At 42.7% G+C, this 20,654-nt stretch overlaps 2 protein-coding genes across 6 annotated transcripts in view; both read left to right on the top strand.

Moving 5' to 3' along the window:
* LOC142934927 (casein kinase I-like) overlaps positions 1-7,540 on the top strand; it is a 36,878-nt gene extending 29,338 nt beyond the window's left edge. For 2 of the 4 annotated variants that reach the window (XM_076079037.1, XM_076079036.1), the window contains exons 9-12: positions 25-105; positions 809-910; positions 2,660-2,766; positions 6,324-7,540. In XM_076079037.1, the coding sequence (XP_075935152.1) occupies positions 25-105; positions 809-910; positions 2,660-2,766; positions 6,324-6,378 (345 nt within the window). In that variant the 3' untranslated portion in view covers positions 6,379-7,540. The remainder of the gene's footprint in view (positions 1-24; positions 106-808; positions 911-2,659; positions 2,767-6,323) is intronic. The other 2 variants (XM_076079040.1, XM_076079039.1) reach the window with 1 other exon arrangement.
* A 4,179-nt stretch (positions 7,541-11,719) lies between these two features.
* Positions 11,720-20,654, top strand: part of mfsd12a (major facilitator superfamily domain containing 12a) — a 14,662-nt gene continuing 5,727 nt past the window's right edge. The window contains exons 1-7 of one of the 2 annotated variants that reach the window (XM_076079034.1): positions 11,720-12,735; positions 13,243-13,362; positions 15,836-16,046; positions 16,212-16,341; positions 18,475-18,663; positions 18,864-18,956; positions 19,083-19,175. In XM_076079034.1, the coding sequence (XP_075935149.1) occupies positions 12,588-12,735; positions 13,243-13,362; positions 15,836-16,046; positions 16,212-16,341; positions 18,475-18,663; positions 18,864-18,956; positions 19,083-19,175 (984 nt within the window). In that variant the 5' untranslated portion in view covers positions 11,720-12,587. Of the gene's footprint in view, positions 12,736-13,242; positions 13,363-15,569; positions 15,614-15,835; positions 16,047-16,211; positions 16,342-18,474; positions 18,664-18,863; positions 18,957-19,082; positions 19,176-20,654 lie in introns of those variants that run through there. The other variant, XM_076079035.1, reaches the window with a different exon arrangement.

The following is a 20,654-nucleotide window of genomic DNA, read 5'->3' as shown; positions in this document are numbered from 1 at the left end:
TGACCTGACTTCCTGTGTGTTTAGCCCACTCCTATTGGTCCGGTGGCCAGTGAGACTCCACTTCAGACGAGCAACCGAGAGAAAGTGCCGCAGACCAAAAACCAGGTACACGCACTCACTCTGAACAAATTAGGAGACGGTCATGATGGTGTTTTCATTCACATACCGAAGATGACCCCCCCACAAAGTCCTGATTCAGGGACAGCCCTAATATTATCCTTTTTGCTCAAATGTGTCGATGTTATGTGAGCACATAATTCTAACCCGTTCTGTAGCGGAACAAATTAGTTTCCCAATCAATATCTTTGCATATTCTACGGTGAGCGGTTTGTTGTGGTTATACCCCGCTTCTTCTACATTCACAAACACAAATGCATGTCAGTCCAGGTTCACAAAGGTTGCTCTGTGGGTCTGAGACAGGTGAGGTTGAGGAAACACTGAAAATAGACCTCCTCCTTCCCCTTTTGCATGGGGCTTCCACTTGTGCACAGCCTTCTGTGCACTTCACTGTAATGCACACTTGAGTGCTCACCCGCCTGTTGCTCCTCCACCAAATACTGACTCTGAACTCACTATTTCTTTTCTCTTTCCTCATTCTTTTCTCTCTCCTCACCGTACTGCTCCTCTTTTCCATCGGCCCTGTCTTCTCACTCCTCCCTCGCTTCACTGCTTTTTCATTTTCTCTTTTCCACCCCGTCTCCGCCTCCTCTTCTATCTTATCTGTCCTTTTCACCTTTTCCCCTCCACCACCACCTCCTCCCTCCCTCCCTTCTCGTTCCTCCTGCGATCGGCTTCCTGTCTCCTCTAGTCTCCAGAGGGGAAAGGCAGTGAGTCGCAGCCCACTCCAGTGACCAATCGAGAGCTGCTGGGCTCCCATCTCACTGCTGATAGGCTGGGCGGGTCCGTCCAGGTACTGAGAGGAAGGGTTAGCTCTGCTGGCTTCTTGTCTGTCTGCCTACCTGTCTATCTGTCTGCCTGCATGACCTTCTCCGATACGGAGCAGGGCCGACCTCTAGTCTGTTTCCTCAGAACCTCAGTCATCCCCTCTCGTGGGGCTATTGTAATAGAGACTCTAAATGAATGCATCCACCTTAGTGCATTTTGGGCATTTTTTTCAAACTAGCACCTCCTTTGTCACATTGAAATAATGGAGACTCTACAAGGGACAGAAGGTTGTGTCTTGGCCTCTCTATTGACAGAACAGATACGTTGATAGTTATTGCTGAGATCATACGAGTTGGTGTATAAACTCTGTGTGTAACATAGGAGTTTGGTAAAGAAAGGTTCAGCTTGCATTTGGCCTTTTGTTCTGTTATATCTAGGCTTGTGCCGGGCACTCTAGACCCAGAACTCCAAATGTAGCTCAGTACCTGCCATTGCTCTTATTTGATTCTATGGTTTTCAGTTAGTGGTGACCTGTTATATCATCAAACCACGGTTCAGAGGGAAATGTGGTGAGTTGGTGTTTATTGAGAATTTGCACATGACAGAATCCATGTCTAAACATTTTGGGATTCAATGCATTCTGAGGCACTAGCTGACACAGTTGTCCTGTGTCAGCTGACGTTGGCTGCACACAGCTGTTGCCTTGTAGGCTTACTTTTCCAGAGGTAGTGTTCATGCCTCATATATGGTCTGTCGTCACTGACTATGTTAGCATGCACAAAGTATTCTATTTTTTGCCCTTATTCCGAAAATGACAAAATGACTACTAAGCTGTTAACATGGTTAAAGGAAATGAACTGTCCACTAATGTTCCTTATTACATGCAGCCGTGCATAACCTTCTCTGATTAACAATCTCAATATGGAACAGTGGAACGACTGTGCCCTTTTGCTTCTTTGTATCAAAATCAGAAGTTTCCCAGTGGTGGCAGACGGTTCGACCGTGTGAACACAGCCTCCCTCTTTCATTCCCTCAACCTGCTTTTGGAATATGTCTGTGTTGCGATATTTGCGCAGATCTTAAAATGTTTCAGGTGATAACACATTAATAGTTATGAATAATAGATTTCTGCCAATAAATCCCCCTAAATCTACACACTGGCCATTTAAGCAGGGAGTAGGCAAACAACAAAACACATTTCAGGAATGTCAGGCACACTGAAGGGAAGGGAAATATTTAAAAGCATGCATGTGATGTCAGAACAGCTGTTCAGAGTGAAGTTAAAACATTTCAAGGCCAAAAAGTAGTCGTTGCTTTTTGTTATATGTCATAAAGCAGAGGTGTCGCTTTTTTTGCATGGCAACAAAATGAATGTTGACAATGCCTGTGTCTGTAGAGGTGTGACGCTTCCCTGGAGGTCACAGCTCTTATGGACTGTTAAGACCACGTCCACATTAAGCCGGCTACATTTGAAAACAATCTTTTCCTTGTGTGAGGGTGCAGAGCCGGACACAGATGGACGTTTGACCAGCACAGTAACTGAAGTGAAGAAGAACATGTCTGCTTTTCTATTGTTTCGGTGCTACAAAAAAACTTCTGAAAAATTAACCGAAAACACAAGTGTAGAAGCATGTTGTTTTCACTCATGAGCAACGTTTTCAAATGTATCCGTCTCAGTGAGGACGTAGTACAAGTCTTTTTTAGTTTTGCCCCACCAAGATAGGACGCTGGTACGCCTGTACTCATCCCCCTCCCCTCCATTTGTCACCTCCAGGTGATGAGTTCCACCAATGGGGAGCTGAATACAGACGACCCCACTGCAGGACACTCCAACGCACCAATCACAGCCAATGCAGAGGTGGAGGTGGCTGATGATACCAAGTAAGGACACACACACACACACACAGGGAGAGTCCTTAGGAGAGACAAATGGCTCCCAGAGCTGTGCCTACGGTGTGTGATGGTGTGTAAGTGGTTAGTTAGTTCTGATGGGCAGATGACACCTTGCATGTTAGGCCCGGTCATCAGTGAATCATACCTGCAAACTTGTCACTTTTCGGTGAAATTCACCGTTTTGAATCAAAAATATATCATCCACATGAATCGTGTAGATCCGTAGAGTTTTGTTTTCGGGGGGGGGGGGGGGGGGGGGGTCAACTGGCCAGCCAGCGTTTCTCAGATTGGAGTGAGACGAGGAGAAAATGTGATGTCGTGATCTTCGCAATAGAACATCTTTGACGTGTCGAGTCTTGGCCAATCAGCGTTCAGATGTCAACAGCGTCTTCATTTCCCTCCGTTAAAGTTTAAGTTCCGTTATGTTATGTTACCGTTCATACTTGCTGTGTTAAGTTAACGTCCACTGCATGCGGAACTTTGTCGACTGTTAGCGTTCGTCATTATCGTGATTTAGGAGGAAAAAACGTAACTTGATGAAACATGCAGCGCCCCGTGTTCCGGTTCAGTTCACGCGGTCACTCATTAACGTTGAACCGGAACACCGGCGCATCTGGTTGCAGGTTGGTTTTTTTTAACTCAAAGTAGAATGAGGATGATTTCGTGGTCAGAATAACTTTCATGACCACGAAACATGAGGCCCAGATACTGATGAGATGATGAGGTCAAAGAGCTTCAGGGAGAGGAGGCTGTCTGTAGCACAGCTTGATGCAGGGCTGAGGTGTGAGTGGAGCTGGGCCTGGATAAAGGTGGAGCTGGGCCTGGATAAAGGTGAAGGTCTAAACAGACGTGAGTACAGCTTCCTGCTGTCACAGTGTTTTAAATACATTGATAAGGCAGGGTATGCTACATGCAGCCTCTGCTCCAAGGAGATGAACTACAGCAACAAGGGCTCACATGCCCTCTCATCACACTGTACACACTGTTCACTTTGATGACCACAGCCAGTGTACCAACAGTCCCACGTTGCTCCCAATAACCCTGAAGTAATGAGAGGGTTAAGGAGCCTGTACCTTCATTTCAGCAGGTTGCTAATGCAGAGGTGTGTATAGATCACAGCTATTATTTTACTCTTGATAAGCTACTTTAGCCAGAGTAGATTATCATTTTCATTTAAATAATTTAACTGGATTGAATGCATATTAATTGCAAATAGAAGATAGGCCACAAAACAAAAACAGCTGTACAGTAACAGTGGAAGTTAATATGAAGCCATACAGTAACAGGGTTCAATGAAAACTAATCACTATTTGTACAGGCGATGGTTCTCGCTACTCTTGCTATCTTTGTTTTTATTTGACCAAAACTTTTGAAAATGAGACCTCGGTCTCAATGGATTTTGTCTAAATAAAGGTTAATATTAATAATAGAGCTGAAATAGTGATTAATAACTGAATAATAAATTAGTTTTTTTGCATAAAGTAAATGTCTTATCACTTAATTTTCTCAGAGTACACCAGAATGCTACATTTTAAAACTCATAATTAAAATAAAATTCTCGGAGGAGCACCCCCGCCCCCCCCGACAGGGTTTCGGGCTTGTCACCTTTTTCACCTCTCATGAGTTTGCAGGTATGGTGAATGAATGGGTGTGAATGGGTGAATGACAGTCGGAAGACTGGAAAGGTGCTACACAAATACAAGTCCATTTACCATTTACGCACACACAAGTTCTACTAGAATATATGTGTAGAGTATGTCAACACCTGCAACTCTTCTTTTATTTGTTTTGCCATTACAGGTAAAATATCATTTTGATTGTGACTAACTTGTGTAGTAAAAACAAACCAGGTATTAACAACCCTAGGCGAAGTTGCTCATGTGACCGTTAGCATGACTTCCTGTGGCTTTCTACTCTCAAAAGCAGTGCTTCAGGAAGTGTTGACCTTGCACTAACAGGATGCTGACAGCGCAAGTCTCATTCTACAGAAGCGCTTATTATTAGCGCCGCGCTCGCTTCTCTGGAAATCGCGGTGCTTCCACTTCTAATGCAAACCCGACATTACAGACAAAAGCTCTGCTTATTTAGTGGCGTGTGGGAGGAGTCTGATTACAACTGGAAGAAGATAACCGAAACTACCATCACATTTTGATTTAAGTATTGCTAAAAAAGATTGGTGGATGGAAGTGATGAGATATCATATTTTTTCAACTAAGCCAGTTCAAGGAATTCAGTGACCACAGAAGAAGAAGAAAAGCGTCACTGCAGAAATCTGTGATGTGAGATAACTAGAGATGAGACTGATCCGATCCTATATTGGTATCGGCTTCAGATACTGAGGTAATCGCTGAGGTTAACACTCCATATGAATATGTAATAATGGTGGAGATGTCCCTCTCTGTTACGGCTGATAAGAAGCTTGTTAGCTACGCTAGCGTCTTTAGCACGGAGGTCGAGTGGCTGTGAGATAAACAACACATGGCTATACTTGTATTTTCACAGTGACAGCCCTGCAGCATGTTTCCTCACAGTGACGGTGTTTTGGCTCTTTAACCAGAAGGTCTCAATAAGCGCTTCAGCACCCAGGCTACTGCTACAGGGTGCTGAAGTCTAGCTTGTCGTACATGTACCGCTTTCCTACTCTACATGGTAACCATATAAACCTTTCACCACTTTTATTTCAACTGTTCACTTTTCTTAAACGTTATGAAGGAGTTGTCGGTTTGCCGTTGCACTCCTCTTTAAAATGATCGTATTACTTTTGGAACTCATGCATAGAAATCTTCTCACCAGTAGTTGCTGTGCGTTGATTGGTTCACGTTATTCAAAACATTAAAGGAGTTGCAATCCTACACTTGTTTGTCTGTGAATCCGACCTGACACTTCAAATGAATAGCGTTGGAATATTTCTATATGTATTAGTTACTGCTCTGATATCGGAGCTATATCTCTATGGTGCATCTCTAGAAAGAACCCAAACGGTTCTAACTTTGGCTGTAAGGTTTGTGTTCATGTAAGACCCCATCACCCATAGTATACAAAGCTAGTAACACTAGTGTACTTGTTAATGTTTTCATTCTGATCTTATTTTATAGTGTGTCTTATTTTCACTGCTGCAATTCTTTTGAAATGTTGTATTTTCCTTGATTTGATGCAGTCTATGTGCTGATGTGTGGCTGCATGCTCTAAGTGTGGGTACTGATTTGAATTTGGACACAAAGACTGGTGTGTGTGTCCTGAGATCCCCACAGTGCCACAGGGGCAGTGTTCAGATAAGAGCTGTGGTGAGGTTACACCCTCGGCAAGACAAAGAAGCTGGTTACCTCCGCTGAAGTTTTTTATCTCTATCTTCCTTTATGTTTAAGCACTCTATGCTGTATTTCTTGTATGAGAGGTGCTATACAAATAAAGTTGTATTATCATCCTTATTGTTATTGATTAGCTTCATGAGAGGTCTTACTAGAGTTTCCACGTTTAATTCACAAAATTCATTGTCACTTCAAATGCATGATAACAAATGACAGACTGTTTGACGTGTGTTGCAGGTGCTGCTGTTTCTTCAAGAGGAGGAAGAGGAAAGCTCTCCAGAGACACAAATGAAAAGGAGAGAGGAGAGGGAAGCCCTGGTCTCTCTGTGGTTTCTCTCCGTCTCTTCCTCGAGCCCTCTTCATGTAACCCTCTCTTTCTCCCCCCCCTTCCCCCTCCCCCAGTCCCCCTCTGACCCTCCTACCCTGCTGTTGGACGTCCTGTAGTTTACCTTGAGTCGGCTGGACTGGCTGGGCCACCGGGCAGCAGGATATGTTTGCAAAGCTGATCTACTGGTTTCTACTGGTTTCTACTGGTCTGGAATGACCGGACAGGCGGAGTGTCTGCTGTTCCACCTGGGAGCTTTAACTGTGGACCAGCTGCACCAGGAGTCTTCTTATATTTATGGTCACAAACTGAACTGAAACTGGATCAACACAAACTGCTGGGGGGAAACAAGTGACCACAAATAAAAACAGTTGATAGACTGTAAAAGGCAAGCTGATTGGCTGACAGACTGGATTCAGCTGGTTTATTGGCAGACTGGCTAGTTCTCTATTTTTGGGGTTTTGGTTTATTTCTTCCTTATTGGCTGGTTCAGATGAGAGCGAGAAGTGTATTTCTGAGGAGATACAGAAGAGAGGACAACAAAAAAGATTGGAAGCAATGAGACTGTCAGACACGTGCACACAAAACAAACACACACACACACACACATGTACAAACACGCTGCACGCGTTCTCGAGCTCATCATAAAGAGACTTCATGGACAAAAAGATGCAGCTCTCGCATATAGTCTATAAAGTTTTTATTCTCTAGGGTCAAAGGAAGACACCGTGAGCGGCTTGGTCTATTTCCTGCAACAGACTGGGCTCAGTGTACTTCTCAGACACATTCACCCTCAGATGAAAACCCTCACAACCACAAGAATCAAAAGTTAAAAAGATGTTTATGTGAAAGCAATGCTTTTTCCTGTTTTAATTTGTAACTAAAAAACTGTCTACAATTTGGATCTTGTGTTTTTTTTTCTGTCTTTATGCGTTGGAAAAGTTTGTGTTTTGTAGCTTGGAGTGTGTTCCTCAAAATGTTTTTTTTTTTTTTTTTTATATAAATAACTTGTAATTTTAATTTTCTGTTTTATTTTTTCCTCATTCTCTCTGGGTTGGAGGATGGAAAGTCGGATAACTCCATTAAAAAACAACCAAACAAAATAAAAGCTGATCTTTATTTAAGGGAATCGTGAACAATATTTGTTTCAGTGTTTGATATTTGTGCCTATGTTGGAGTACATCATTTAACTTGGCCTTAACTAAGGATACAGTATGATCATACAGGCGGGTCAGGACACGGGTCTGGAGAATCTGAACTGAAGGATAATTGTAAAGCTTTACCAGAGAAGTCTTGTCGGTCCCTTCGTGTTAGATTGCAGTTGCCCTGCTAAGGGCAAATTGCCACACCAGAAATAACTGGTACAGGATAAAACCAGGTACAGATCTAGCTGGAGAGTGTCATGCTCAAAGTTGAAGTAATATTAAACTTAAGAAGTTTATTTACGACTATTAGTGAGTGCTTTACCCAAATACATAATGAAACATCAATTTATGAGAAAGCATGAAGGCCTTGAACTGACAGAAAAGGGCTAAGCAGACTAAATAGAATACTAAGCGCCTACAGCCAGGATTGTGAGGCGCTACCAGTCACTGTAAAGAGAAGCACATTGTAAACTGGATTTTGATCCTCATTGGTCGTAGTCTTGTTCAGGACTCTGAATTTTTCTGTCTACATCTCCAGTTTGTTGAACAATTCAATGAAATGAAATGGCAATTCAGTCTGATGATCTGATGAAGGGTATTGGGGTAGCATGCACATGCTCTGCTAGCATGCACATGCTGATGTTACACAGATCCCCCTCTTAGTTTAGCGTGTCAGCATGCTAACCAGTTGCTGGCATACAAATTAGCAGTAAACACAAAGCGCAGCTGAGGCTGATGAACAAAAGGAAGATATTGAAGTGATGATGGTACATAACAACACACCCAGTGGTTGTCAATATGTGTCATTCTGGAGTCTTCTGCCATCCCTAGCCCTCCTAGTGGGGCTGAAAACAACATGCTGCAAATAAGTGGGCTATTTGTAAAAGAGACTTATGGAGAATAAATTTATATTAAAAAAATATATATATATATTCATTTTTATTTGATTTTCAAACGGAGATCAGGTTTTGTTAAGTGTGAAACAAGGTACACAGGATATGTAAAAATATTGGCACTATTTTTGTTCCATAGTCCTCTAAGGGGAGATGTTGTGGAAGATGCTGGTGAGTTTGGCCTCCTGCCTCCTCTCCACCAGTAGAGTTTATACATTTTGTAAGGCCTCCGCAAATCCAGTCCTAGTAATCTCACTTTATGCTTTTTGCACAATTACCAGTTCAATATTAATATCAATGGGTGACCAGTCCAGTGTTTCCTTCTGTGACCTGTGTTTTTTCTGGCAGCCACATTGAAAGGAGTGATTAATGAGCATGAATATCAGTCAGGTCAGTAGGAAATAGAAATATATTGTATGTATTTATGAAAAACGTTTGTAATTTTTTATTTAATATGATTACTAAATGGAGACATTTAGTGGACCACAAGAGACAATCTCAGATTATCTGTCATTACATTTGAGGGAGGTTTGAGACATTCTAAATGTGAAGCCTAATTGCTTGAATATGGTGTGACTGAATAACATTGGCATAAAAATGGAGAGATATTTTGTTTGTTGCTAGTGACTGAGAGCTCAGGGAAGCATCTACAGCCAGAAAAGCAATGAAGAATAGTCAAAGTAGGTGAGGCTCTCAAATATTGTAATAACGCAGTATAATGAAATCTAGACTTGATCTTCCTAGATGGGTTTGACTTTTTCATCTTTCATGATGTGACTGTTTCGGCACAGTTATCCAAATAATCCAGTAAACCTGCATCTTCAAACCGGGTGTAGAACTCAAGTCATGTATTCTATTCGACACTTTCATTTGATCTTTTACCCACACTGCTGAAAAATACATATTGTATGCCCTGTCAACATGCATCTCAGCACTAATGCCAGCTGGGACCTTGTGAGGCAGGCAGCTGATAACTTCCTGTCAAAATAACTCAAGTGCCCCTGAGCAAGGCACTGTCAAACTGATGAAAAGGAACTGGAACTGTGGGTGAACTTCTGCTTTGACATCTATGACATACCAATATGTAACATAATTTGACTAATACAAAATATGTAGACTAATAACATAGCAACTACTTTTATAATATTTCCTAATGGTGGCCAAATTGACAGTGATTTATAGCTTTGACACTTTTAATATGTAACATCTTTACGCAACGGCGGAAGTGACCTGGAGATGTCGCTCAACCTTTTTCCATTTCCATACACGATCTTTGGCTGTCACGTGAGGAAGTTTAACCCAGGGCTTCCGCTATTGGCTGAGCGGAGCAACAGGGGTTCCCTATTGGTCAATTTCTCTGTCTTGTCATGCTTTCGTCATCGTCATTGCCCGTTCCGCTTTGTTGTTTACATCTGTTTATGGTTGTGTCGCCAGATGTGCTTTACCAGTGTAGCTAGTTAGCTAGTTAGCTAAAGGTTAATGGTGTTTTCCGTACCGAGGTGGATTTACATTTCCCGCTGCTGCCATTGAACGAAATGTACGAAGAAAAGACGCACGAGGGGTTTAAATGTGGGGTCACTGTTAATGGGACCAACCTGACAGAAAGCTGAGGCACAACAGCTCTAATACGTGTAATTGTTCAAGCTAGTTAGGTGTCGAAATGTAAGGGGAGAAGTTCCGCGATGAAAGCCGCTTTTAGTCCTCTGGTGTGAATCGGTTTCGCTTCACATGCCTCTGTGCGAGTTTAACTGGTTTTGAATTAACTGGTTTATGTGGGAGTGCCTGAGGCAGATGTGTGGTAGGAGTGGCATTTCAGGACCCACGTAGAATAAACGGGAAATAAATATTTCGATCGTTTCGCCTCTGTCTTTCACGTAGTTTCTACGGTTTCTTTTGATAGAATATAAACGGAACACTTTGCTGGAAAATGTACTACTCGTTCGCGAGGCTGTGGTTGAGATTCCGAGGACGCATAACGAGGACCAGAGTGAATGACAAAGTTGGTGGTAGGTGTCGATGCCTGTTCAAAATACTTACGTCAATACAAAATACTTACGTCAATAAATCCTTTAAGAAACGCTCTGTTGTCCGTCTTATATTTGTATCATATATCGTTATTAATCTCATGTCAAGTCGATTTGAGACCGATGTACCTGTCTGTGCATCCATACAGCCTGTGAGTTAAACATATGAGCTCAAACACCGCGTACAGATGACTGTCAACTGTGGGAAGCTGTGATCCACCCAGATTAACTTGTGATTCAACTTCTGTAGGCTATCTCACATCGCTTATGTTTTATATTAAAGACTACGGACATGCATTTTATGTTAACGATATTCTACACTGTGCAGCACACATTCATCCAGATTAGACATGACTGGTAACTCTCGTTTTGTTACTAGAGGGTTTAATAACTACACGCAGGGGTTAGGGTGTCTGTTGAAACATTACGATGGAGAGGCTTGTTGGAGTATTAATTTAGGATTTCGACAGCATTACCACGACCAATTATCCATCTTCATTACGAAAATAAGATGTATTGTCTGGTGACATAAAAATAGTCGAAATATGCATCATACAAGAATCGAACCGTTGACCGACCCATGATGTCTAAGTGTCATCTGAACTACCACTGAGCCACGGAGCAAAGATAAATGTCGAAGTACTCATCGTGTAACATTCACATCATCACACAGTATCGCCATTCATGATGAACTGTGTTTCTTGTCACATTAACGTTAGTGCACGTAGCTCACCATAGGGAAATCTTAATTAAGTATTTGATTTGGGTCGGTCTAAATGATGATTTGGGTCGATCTAAATGATGCAAGAAGAAAAGACAGCGAGTAGACTATATTGTAGATATATTACTATTTCCAAAGGTTACTATATTATATACGTAATCTGCTCAAATTACAATTTTGTTATTGTGAAGCATTTACTAACTTTACACGATGAATACTTTGTCACGTATCTTTGCTCCGCTATTTTTATGTCACCAGACAACAAATCTTATTTTCGTAATGAAGATGGATAATTGGTCGTGGTAATGCTGTCGAAATCCTAAATTAATACTCCAACAAGCCTCTCCATCGTAATGTTTCAACAGACACCCTAACCCCTGCGTGTAGTTATTAAACCCTCTAGTAACAAAACGAGAGTTACCAGTCATGTCTAATCTGGATGAATGTGTGCTGCACAGTGTAGAATATCGTTAACATAAAATGCATGTCCGTAGTCTTTAATATAAAACATAAGCGATGTGAGAGCCTACAGAAGTTGAATCACAAGTTAATCTGGGTGGATCACAGCTTCCCACAGTTGACAGTCATCTGTACGCGGTGTTTGAGCTCATATGTTTAACTCACAGGCTGTATGGATGCACAGACAGGTACATCGGTCTCAAATCGACTTGACATGAGATTAATAACGATATATGATACAAATATAAGACGGACAACAGAGCGTTTCTTAAAGGATTTATTGACGTAAGTATTTTGTATTGACGTAAGTATTTTGAACAGGCATCGACACCTACCACCAACTTTGTCATTCACTCTGGTCCTCGTTATGCGTCCTCGGAATCTCAACCACAGCCTCGCGAACGAGTAGTACATTTTCCAGCAAAGTGTTCCGTTTATATTCTATCAAAATAAACCGTAGAAACTACGTGAAAGACAGAGGCGAAACGATCGAAATATTTATTTCCTGTTTATTCTATGTGGGTCCTGAAATGCCACTCCTACCACACATCTGCCTCAGGCACTCCCACATAAACCAGTTAATTCAAAACCAGTTAAACTCGCACACCTCCTCCTCAGACGCTCCTCCTGGCTTTGACACAGCTCTCCACTGTCACCTGATTACAAGGAAACCGACACCGAGATAGAGGGGAACGTCTTTGTGTCCTACCAAAGTATATATACCAAAGTAGAACTTGCTGAACGGACTGACACGATGAGGAGTGTGTGTGAAATGCTGGTGACATGTGAAAAGGGGAACTGAGAAATGGTCTGTAGTCATTCAGCTCTGTCGACCAACTTTAGCTAGTTTATTAAACTTGGTTTAGCCCTGTCAATGTAGCCGATTAAGGCGGTGTTGAGCTTTTCCTCAGTGTTTCATCTCCCACGAGCCAGCATGTCGGACACGGAGAGGTCTCTGCCAGCCCTCAAGAGACTCAGCTATGCGGTGGGACACTTTCTGAACGACCTGTGTGCCTCCATGTGGTTCACATACCTACTGGTGTTCTACCACTCAGTCCTGGGATTCGACAACACATATGCAGGTAGTCTGTCTGTCTATCTATCTGTCTGTCTGTCGATACACTCACCGGCCACTTTATTAGGCACACCTTGCTAGTACCAGGTTGGTGTTAACAAGCAATTGAACAGGTGTGCCTAATAAAAGTGGCCGGTGAGTGTATCCATATATATCTGTCTATCCATCTGTCTGTCTGCCTCTTTACATATTGTATCTGTATGTCATCACATTCTCTACAGTTATACACATGTTGTATGTGATATTTATTGACATCTGGACAATGCATGTAGTCCTCTACAATAACCCATTAATACATCTTTTAGAAGAGACTCCACCGTTCAGTTTACGCTGGTGTTTTTAAAGGAAGGCTATGCATTCTTAGTTATTTTAAAGCCATTCCTTTATATGGATATTTGTACTGAATTAATACAGTGAATATTTACCCTTGCCATACATTTTTCTTCTCTGTCTGTTGTCGCACGTTCATTTTTATTGTACATAACTGATTGGTGAATGTGTACCCGCGGTGCAGGTGTGTTGCTGCTGGTTGGCCAGGTAGCTGATGGCATCTGTACGCCTCTCATTGGCTATGAGTCAGACCGAACGCCTGGCTGTGGCAACTACGGCAAGAGGAAGACATGGCATTTAGTTGGTAAGTCAGATAGATATACAAACCCTTCAGCAGTAAAGTCGTCCACAGCTGTATGTGGATTTGTAATCCACATACAGCTGTTTTTTACATAGTACCTCCAAATAAACTTAAAGGTCCAAGGTAGGGAGACAACATAATATATTATACATTGTTATATTTATTCTGTGTATTCCCTGAGTTTTTTGTCTGAACTATTGATATTGTTATTGATACATATTAAACAATGCTCACATTTATGTAAGTAGTACTCAGTGAATGTTCTTCTTCTGTGCTGGTATCCTGCAGCGCAACAACACCAACCCTGTGGTTTAGTCCTTGTTTCTGTCAGTCAGCTGTTATGTACATGCTCCCATAAAGGGTATTCATGTAACTTTGAATAAAAACTCCTGCATGGACTATGCTCTTATTGATCAAGTGCAGGTCAGATCATGTTTTACAAGACTCCGTAATGACAGATGTCAGAGGACGGGGGGAGGGGGGGATTTCCATAGTGGAAGTATGTTAGTGACACACACACACATGGAAAGCTTCATCATAAACCTATACGAGGTCATATTGTGTTGAGCAGCTGGTCACAAGGTGTCTCCTACTTCAATGTAAAGTCCATTCTCAGTGTGAGGTGCATACTTATGGAGCTTATTTCCTATCTTCTTTCAAGAGCATGTCATTGGATTTGAGAGCATGACACATTGATTTTGTAATGCTTTCCCTCAAAACGCTGTCCTCACACTCTAATAGCCCCTGCTTGTGCTTGGATTTGCTCTGCTTCTGCTCAAACTGTATGCTTCACTCGGATATATTACCGCTTGCACAGATTTCCTGTGCTTGTGAAACGTCTGCTCTCAGATTTCTCCTCTGCTCTCTGATTTTCTTGTGTAATAACCCTGTCAAAATTTCCCAACCAATATAATGCCAGGTGTAGTGTTGACCAATGAAATGATCCCTGCCTCGTTGCGGGTACGTTTGCTTAACTTCTTAGAGTGTCCCTGATGGGCAGAACCGGGTTCATCCACTTCCTCCCGCCGAGGCTCTATTATGTAGTCTACTGCCCATGCCAACCTGTTTTTATTTTTGCCGTACACTGACAAGGATGCCCACAAAATGAAGGAGTAATGCTCTCAAATTAATACACCATGATCCTGAATAAAGGTAGGAAGACAGCTCCATACATACTGGACCATGATTTGCTTCAAACTAGTTACTAGTACAGGTTACTGTATGAAGGACAATGTATGAAATGAACAGTGGTGGGCCGTTAGGGTCAGCAAGGCCTTCTCTGCTGGCCTAAACAGAATCACAAAGTTATAGCTATTTTATAATTTAATCATTTTTCTTAACATGTATTACATGTATTATAATTTATAAAAATATTTTTCCCATTATCTTATTTTCTCATTGCACAGCTACTGTCTTCCTCAGTTGCTCTGCTTCCAGTGCAGCTTGTTTTAAGTAGAGCTTTTATCCAATCAGATTTCACCTCTGTGTCTCTAGGTAAGAACAGAGGCCAGAGGCCTGCAGACTCACAAGTGCATCCCTTTGCAGTTTAAGTGAATGGGGACGATATTGTTGATTGTCATAGTGTTCAACCAATCAGATCTTTAGTTTGACATATTGGGCATATTCTTTGACGTGCCAGAGCCTTCTAGCTGGCCTACAAGTACGTCAGCATTAACACGCAGTTAACACTCAGTTTTCAGGTACAGCGCTGCAGTGAGGTGCAGCGTGTGCTGTGATTGGTCAGTGGGGGAGCATGTGACTATTGGAAAACTATCGGAGTAGTAAGAGTTCGAATTGAAAAATATGGAAGAAATTGACATTTTTTGCATTTTGCTTGGTGTAGATTATTTATTGTTTTACCTAGCTTTGTTTTTTTAACACTCGATGGCTGAAGAAGGAGAAACGGATTTGTGAGTTGGGATTTAACCGTGGGATTAAACTCTTTGTTTAGGTTGAGAGGTCACAGCCTGTTGTCTCCTATGTGAGCGCAGTGGCTCCACCGAAAATTATATTTCCCCTAGAAACAAATAACCTGTAGCTGTGGCATCATAATGAGGTTATTAGGAGGTAGTTCAACTGTAGAAGGACAGCAGTGAAGGCCCAGGTATAAAATGCACGGCCCGCCACTGGAAATTAATGACTAGTACTAGTACAGGTTACTGTATGAAGGACGATGTATGTGATCTTTCTGGTGTTTTTGCCTGTTCCAGAAAGCTGCCTTCTCTGGGGTATCACTACAACAATATGTTGAAAGGTAATCATAGAGTTTTTGCCCAATGACGCTCCAAAAAACCCACTTCCTACCCCAGCTTTAAGCTTCAGTTAGTCACTTTCACGTGTGTGGATATGATTGAGGTCATCGGATACGAGTTCACTTGAGTAAATAAGAAAAAGGATATGTGTATTTTTATAGTATAAACTGAACATCTTTGTTTGCTTCTTTATGTGTGTGTGTGTGTGTGTGTGTGTGTGTCAGGTACACTGAGCGTGATGCTGTCTTTTGCCTTCATCTTCAACCAGTGTCTGGGCTGTGGCTCCCTCACCCCTCAGTGGGCCAGTTTGACCTACTTCATCCCGTTCATCATCGTCTTTCAGTTCGGCTGGGCCGCCACCCAGATCTCCCACCTGTCTCTCATTCCAGAGCTGGTCACCTGTGAGCACGCTAGAGTCGAACTCACTGCATACAGGTACGTTTTATATGCAAAGATAGTGCACCTAACGGTACACCTGGCAAGGTAAGGTACAGATCCTGAATATGCAGTTTCTGCCTGTGTGTGTGTGTGTGTGTGTGTGTGTGTGTGTGTGTGTGTGTGTGTGTGTGTGTGTGTGTGTGTGTGTGTGTGTGTGTGCAGGTATGCGTTCACAGTGATAGCCAACATCACAGTGTATGCAGTGGCTTACCTGCTGTTCCACGTCCAGGCCAGAGAGGATGACGACCCGCTCAGTGATATGCTCGGACCACAAGATATCCACGTCTTCAGGGTAAGGAGGAGTTCTACTCAACTGACACATGACACTTTACAGTGTTGAAGAGTGGGCGGGGCTACAGAAAACCCACTAGACATTGAGTGAAAGATACACTCTTACAAATAAAGGTGCTAACTAGAACTATATAGGGTTCATCTGCTTGTCCCCATAGAAGTCTTCTTCCTGGTAGAACATTTTATAAAGATTCCATCTGGAGCACTTTCAGAGGGTTCTGCCTAGAACTCAACATAAAGAGTTATACATAGAACCGTCTGTGAAAGGTTCCACCCCAAACCCCCTGTGAGAGGTTCTACAGATGGTGTGATGGTTTGACCCAGAACCTTCTGTGGGGTTGTATCCTGAACGTTTCCCCTTTCTAACAATAACTCACCAGGGGGTCCCTTTTCATATTCCAAAAGTTTCATCTAGAATCCACTCAGGGGGTTCTACCGAGAACTCTTTGATATTTCAAGTTTGGAGTATGTTACCCATCCTCAGGATGAGTCATGAGCTCCAATTTTCAGTAAAGTCCAAACTCCATTTCCTCAGCGTTGACTCTCTCACTGGTTCATATCTTCTGTCTAGACCTTTTGAAGGGGATAAGAGGACTTTGATGTCCATCCATCCAAGCTTCCTTCTTTCCGACCAGCTTGTAGTGCCGCCACCCCATATATAAAGCAGATGATGTGGTAGAACCCGTTCGATAAGCACGAGTAATGCAAAAAGGTGCCATTTATTACCTCCGCCAGTCCGTGAGTGAGTGTGCACCTCTGTGTCTGTCCATGTTTAATGTTGTATTCTGCCGCAGCAAACTGGGTGGGTAGTTGTATCTGCATGCTCAAGGAAAACACTGCCTGTTTTATACTGCCATTGACTGCCTGCTGACTCCTCACGCACTACTCTTAAAGGGACAGTGTGTAGGATTTGGTGTCATCTAACCGTGTGGTTGTAGATTGCGACCAACAGAGTACCCCTCCACTTTCCGAGACTGTGGTTACGTTAGCGAGTGCGTGCAAAACTGTTGTAATGCTGTTCCCCTCGCTCAGAGGCCATCCTCACAGTAATAACACTTCTTTAGGAGCAGCGGGAGTCAGACGGCGGCTAACCCCACTTTTACTGCAGTTTTGTGTCGGAGAACTACGGTGGACCTCAAATAACGTGGCGGACTCTGTGAAGAGGACCCGCTCCCTATAGAGATATGAACAATTCTTAGTTTCAAGTGATTATACACTAATGACATAGTTATTAATATGATATTCTATTTGTGTGAGGATCCCCTGAAGGGTTTACGTTGTACCCTTTAACCGGTCCCCGGCCTGTAGATAACAGCTGAGTGCATCGCTGCCTCTCAGCCGCTACTCTGCACCCACACTTTGCTCACTTCTAGTGTTTTGGACGATGTGTTTGGCTAACGGAGCTACCAGTACACACACTGCTGAACTAAGATTGGTGAGCTAAAGAAGCGGGAGGAACAGTGCAGTGGAAGAGGAGAGCAGCGATGGAAGCTAAGCTAACCCAGCTAGGACCTAAGGCTTCTCCACGACCCAGCCTACTGCTGGCTGTCGGATGCCCGGTCCCAGAAGAATCAGATGGATGAAAGCAGCGGGAAGTAGGTGACTGTTGAGCACACGTCTTCACAGAGACCTGGCTCCATTGTTCATCCTGAATAAAGCTGCACTGGTCTGAGTAGTGCTCCGATACAACAACAGTGGGAGATGGGGGGGCAACGTAAGACTGATAGTCTTTGGTGGCTCCTTTTGGATGTCATACTGTAGTGTTCTAATCGAAGCTGAGTCTACGGTCCAGTGTTTTGAAACGGTTTGATTATTGATCAGGATGGAAGGCTGAGACGAGAGGGGATCCATCACTTCTTTGGTTTAGGTGACATGCAGGTGAAGATGGTGATCCTTGTGTAACTGTGTTGTGATACCATATACTCATCAAACAATTTTCCTTCTAACTCCATCCAAGATAGTATTGTTGTCATGTTTTTTTTATTTTTACTTAACTTATTTTCACTGTACAATAGAGTCGTAGTATGTTTTATAAAACCTCACACACTTTGGGGGAAGTGAAGAATGAAGAACAGCTGGCGATCGACTAGTTTAAATGAACCCATGACCATGTTGCCATGTTGTTTGATCACAGAATCTGGCGTTGATCGTGCTGGGCATCGGCGCTCTCTTCTCCCTCCTCTTCCACCTGGGAATCGCAGAGAGGAGCCCTGGAGCAGATGGGGAGGCTGGAGGAGGGGAGGGGAGGAAGAGGATGGAGGAAGATGAGCCGAGGCCTCTTCTGCAGTGGAAATGTTGGCTGCAGCAGCCTTCTTTTTATCAGGTGGGACGATTCTACAAACACAGCGGAGCCGGAGCTAAACTTCACCTGAAGCGGCTCCGCTAGGCGTTCTTCTGTGTTCGGACTCTTGGCAATGATTCTCATTCCAGCAGCTTGACAGTCTGCATTGTCTTTAATCAAATGTTTTCCACTGCCTGCAGCACACAGGCTGACAGACCTGTGTTACTGTGTGTCTCTTGTAGGTGGCCTTACTCTACATGTCCACCAGGTTAATGGTCAATCTGTCTCAGACGTACATCTCCATGTATCTCATCAACACTCTGGGGCTGCCCAAGGTAACAGATTCACCACAGTCGTCCTTTTTCATGTCTACATTATGCGTTCATAATGACATTCTGTATGACAGCGACCTGCACCAGTCTGTCCTCAGCATTCCTTCCTTCTCTTTCTCCCGCCAACAGAAGTTCATCGCAACGATCCCACTCGTGATGTACCTGAGTGGCTTCCTGTCCTCCTTCATCATGAAGACTGTCAGTAGACTCATTGGAAAGTGTGTAAGTAGAACCTCACACCACAGCATGGCTCCAGACTTCTGAATGGATTTAGTTTTTGACCCTTTTTTTTTTTTTTTTTGACACATACGTTTTTTTCCCACTTGAAAACTAAATTTAGTCTATCAGGCTACTTTCAACTTTAAAGGTAAAATATGTATCTTTTCTTCATTCAGATGTCTAAAAACGACTCGACTTATGTTATGTAATTTGTTCGCCTGTCATCATATCGCTGTTGTGCAGCATTGTGGTCGTCTGCCATAAATTGACTGATCTAGCTTTAAGCCAACTATAGAGCCAACTTTCAGTGTCAATAAACCATATTACCATCAACCCTTTGACACCCACTGACTCGTTGTACTTCACAATCAAACCCTTTCTTCTCAGCGGCGTATCCCTGAGAGGCGGAGCGCGTAGCTGTGTCAGTAACATGGTTGTTATTCCTGGAACAGATTCAGATACAGATACTTACGATGTGTTGAAAACTTGTGGACAGAATTGTGGCAAATTACGTTCGCTGCTGTCAATCAAATGTGATCAAAACACACACACAAACAGTCCTGATGAAGCAGGCTTTCACATGTACATTTTTACATTTAATCCTACAAAGAAATACTTAAAATCCAAAATCAGGGTTTTAAATACAGGGAGTGAAAATAAGTAAGAGAGAGATTGTTAATAGCTCAATCCCTTCTTATATCAGATCATGTCCTATTGGCCCTATTGAAATTGTAAGGGTTTTTATTTACTTTTTCTGATTTTTATTTTTACACTTTGGGAGCATTTTTGGGGGACTTGCCATGCACGAAAACTCACCAAATTTTGCACACTGGTGAAAATAGCCATCTGATATAGGTTGCATATTTATTACTGCTGGGCAATGATTACAATTTTTAAATCGCGATTAATCACATGATTCTTTTGCGATTAATCTCATTGTTATGGCAAAGTTCAATAATGAATTCAAAAGTAGTGTATTGCGCACTTTTCTTTTAAAAGTACTGCTATATGAACAAAAGTGCAATAACATTTGGTTTGCAAATACTTTAAACAAATACGTTTCTTTTTAACAGCAGTATTCCCTTTACACAGTAGCACTTATATCTCTTGCACACTATGTGCTCAGTGTGTGACTTTATGTGAAACGTTCCACTGCTGTGCATGAATAACATGTTTCAGCACGTTTCATCAGAATGTTTGTCTTCTGTCTTCATGACAGTCAGAGCATGTGAGTGCAGCTCTACTGTTCATCAATATAATGCTGTAACTCCGAGGTGATGATGGTTACCCAGCGATGTCCAGTAGTCTCCAGTGAGAGCAACAGCTGGTGCTCATTGTAACGCCGTCGCTTTTGTAGTCCTCTCCTTTTCATACAACTCGTGTGTTCTTCTTGTGATGGTGCGTCTTGAGGCTCATACGTGCCGTCATTCGTTGCGATCCTAAAGGTGCGTTCACACCAAACGCGATGCGAACGCACCTTGA

Source organism: Anarhichas minor, unplaced genomic scaffold (assembly GCF_050575085.1).
Source record: "Anarhichas minor isolate MPS153535 unplaced genomic scaffold, ASM5057508v1 ptg000006l, whole genome shotgun sequence".
NCBI classification, from domain to species: Eukaryota; Metazoa; Chordata; class Actinopteri; order Perciformes; family Anarhichadidae; genus Anarhichas; species Anarhichas minor.
The sequence above is the reverse complement of the archived record's forward strand: the minus strand, read 5'-3'. Positions and strand labels throughout refer to the sequence as shown.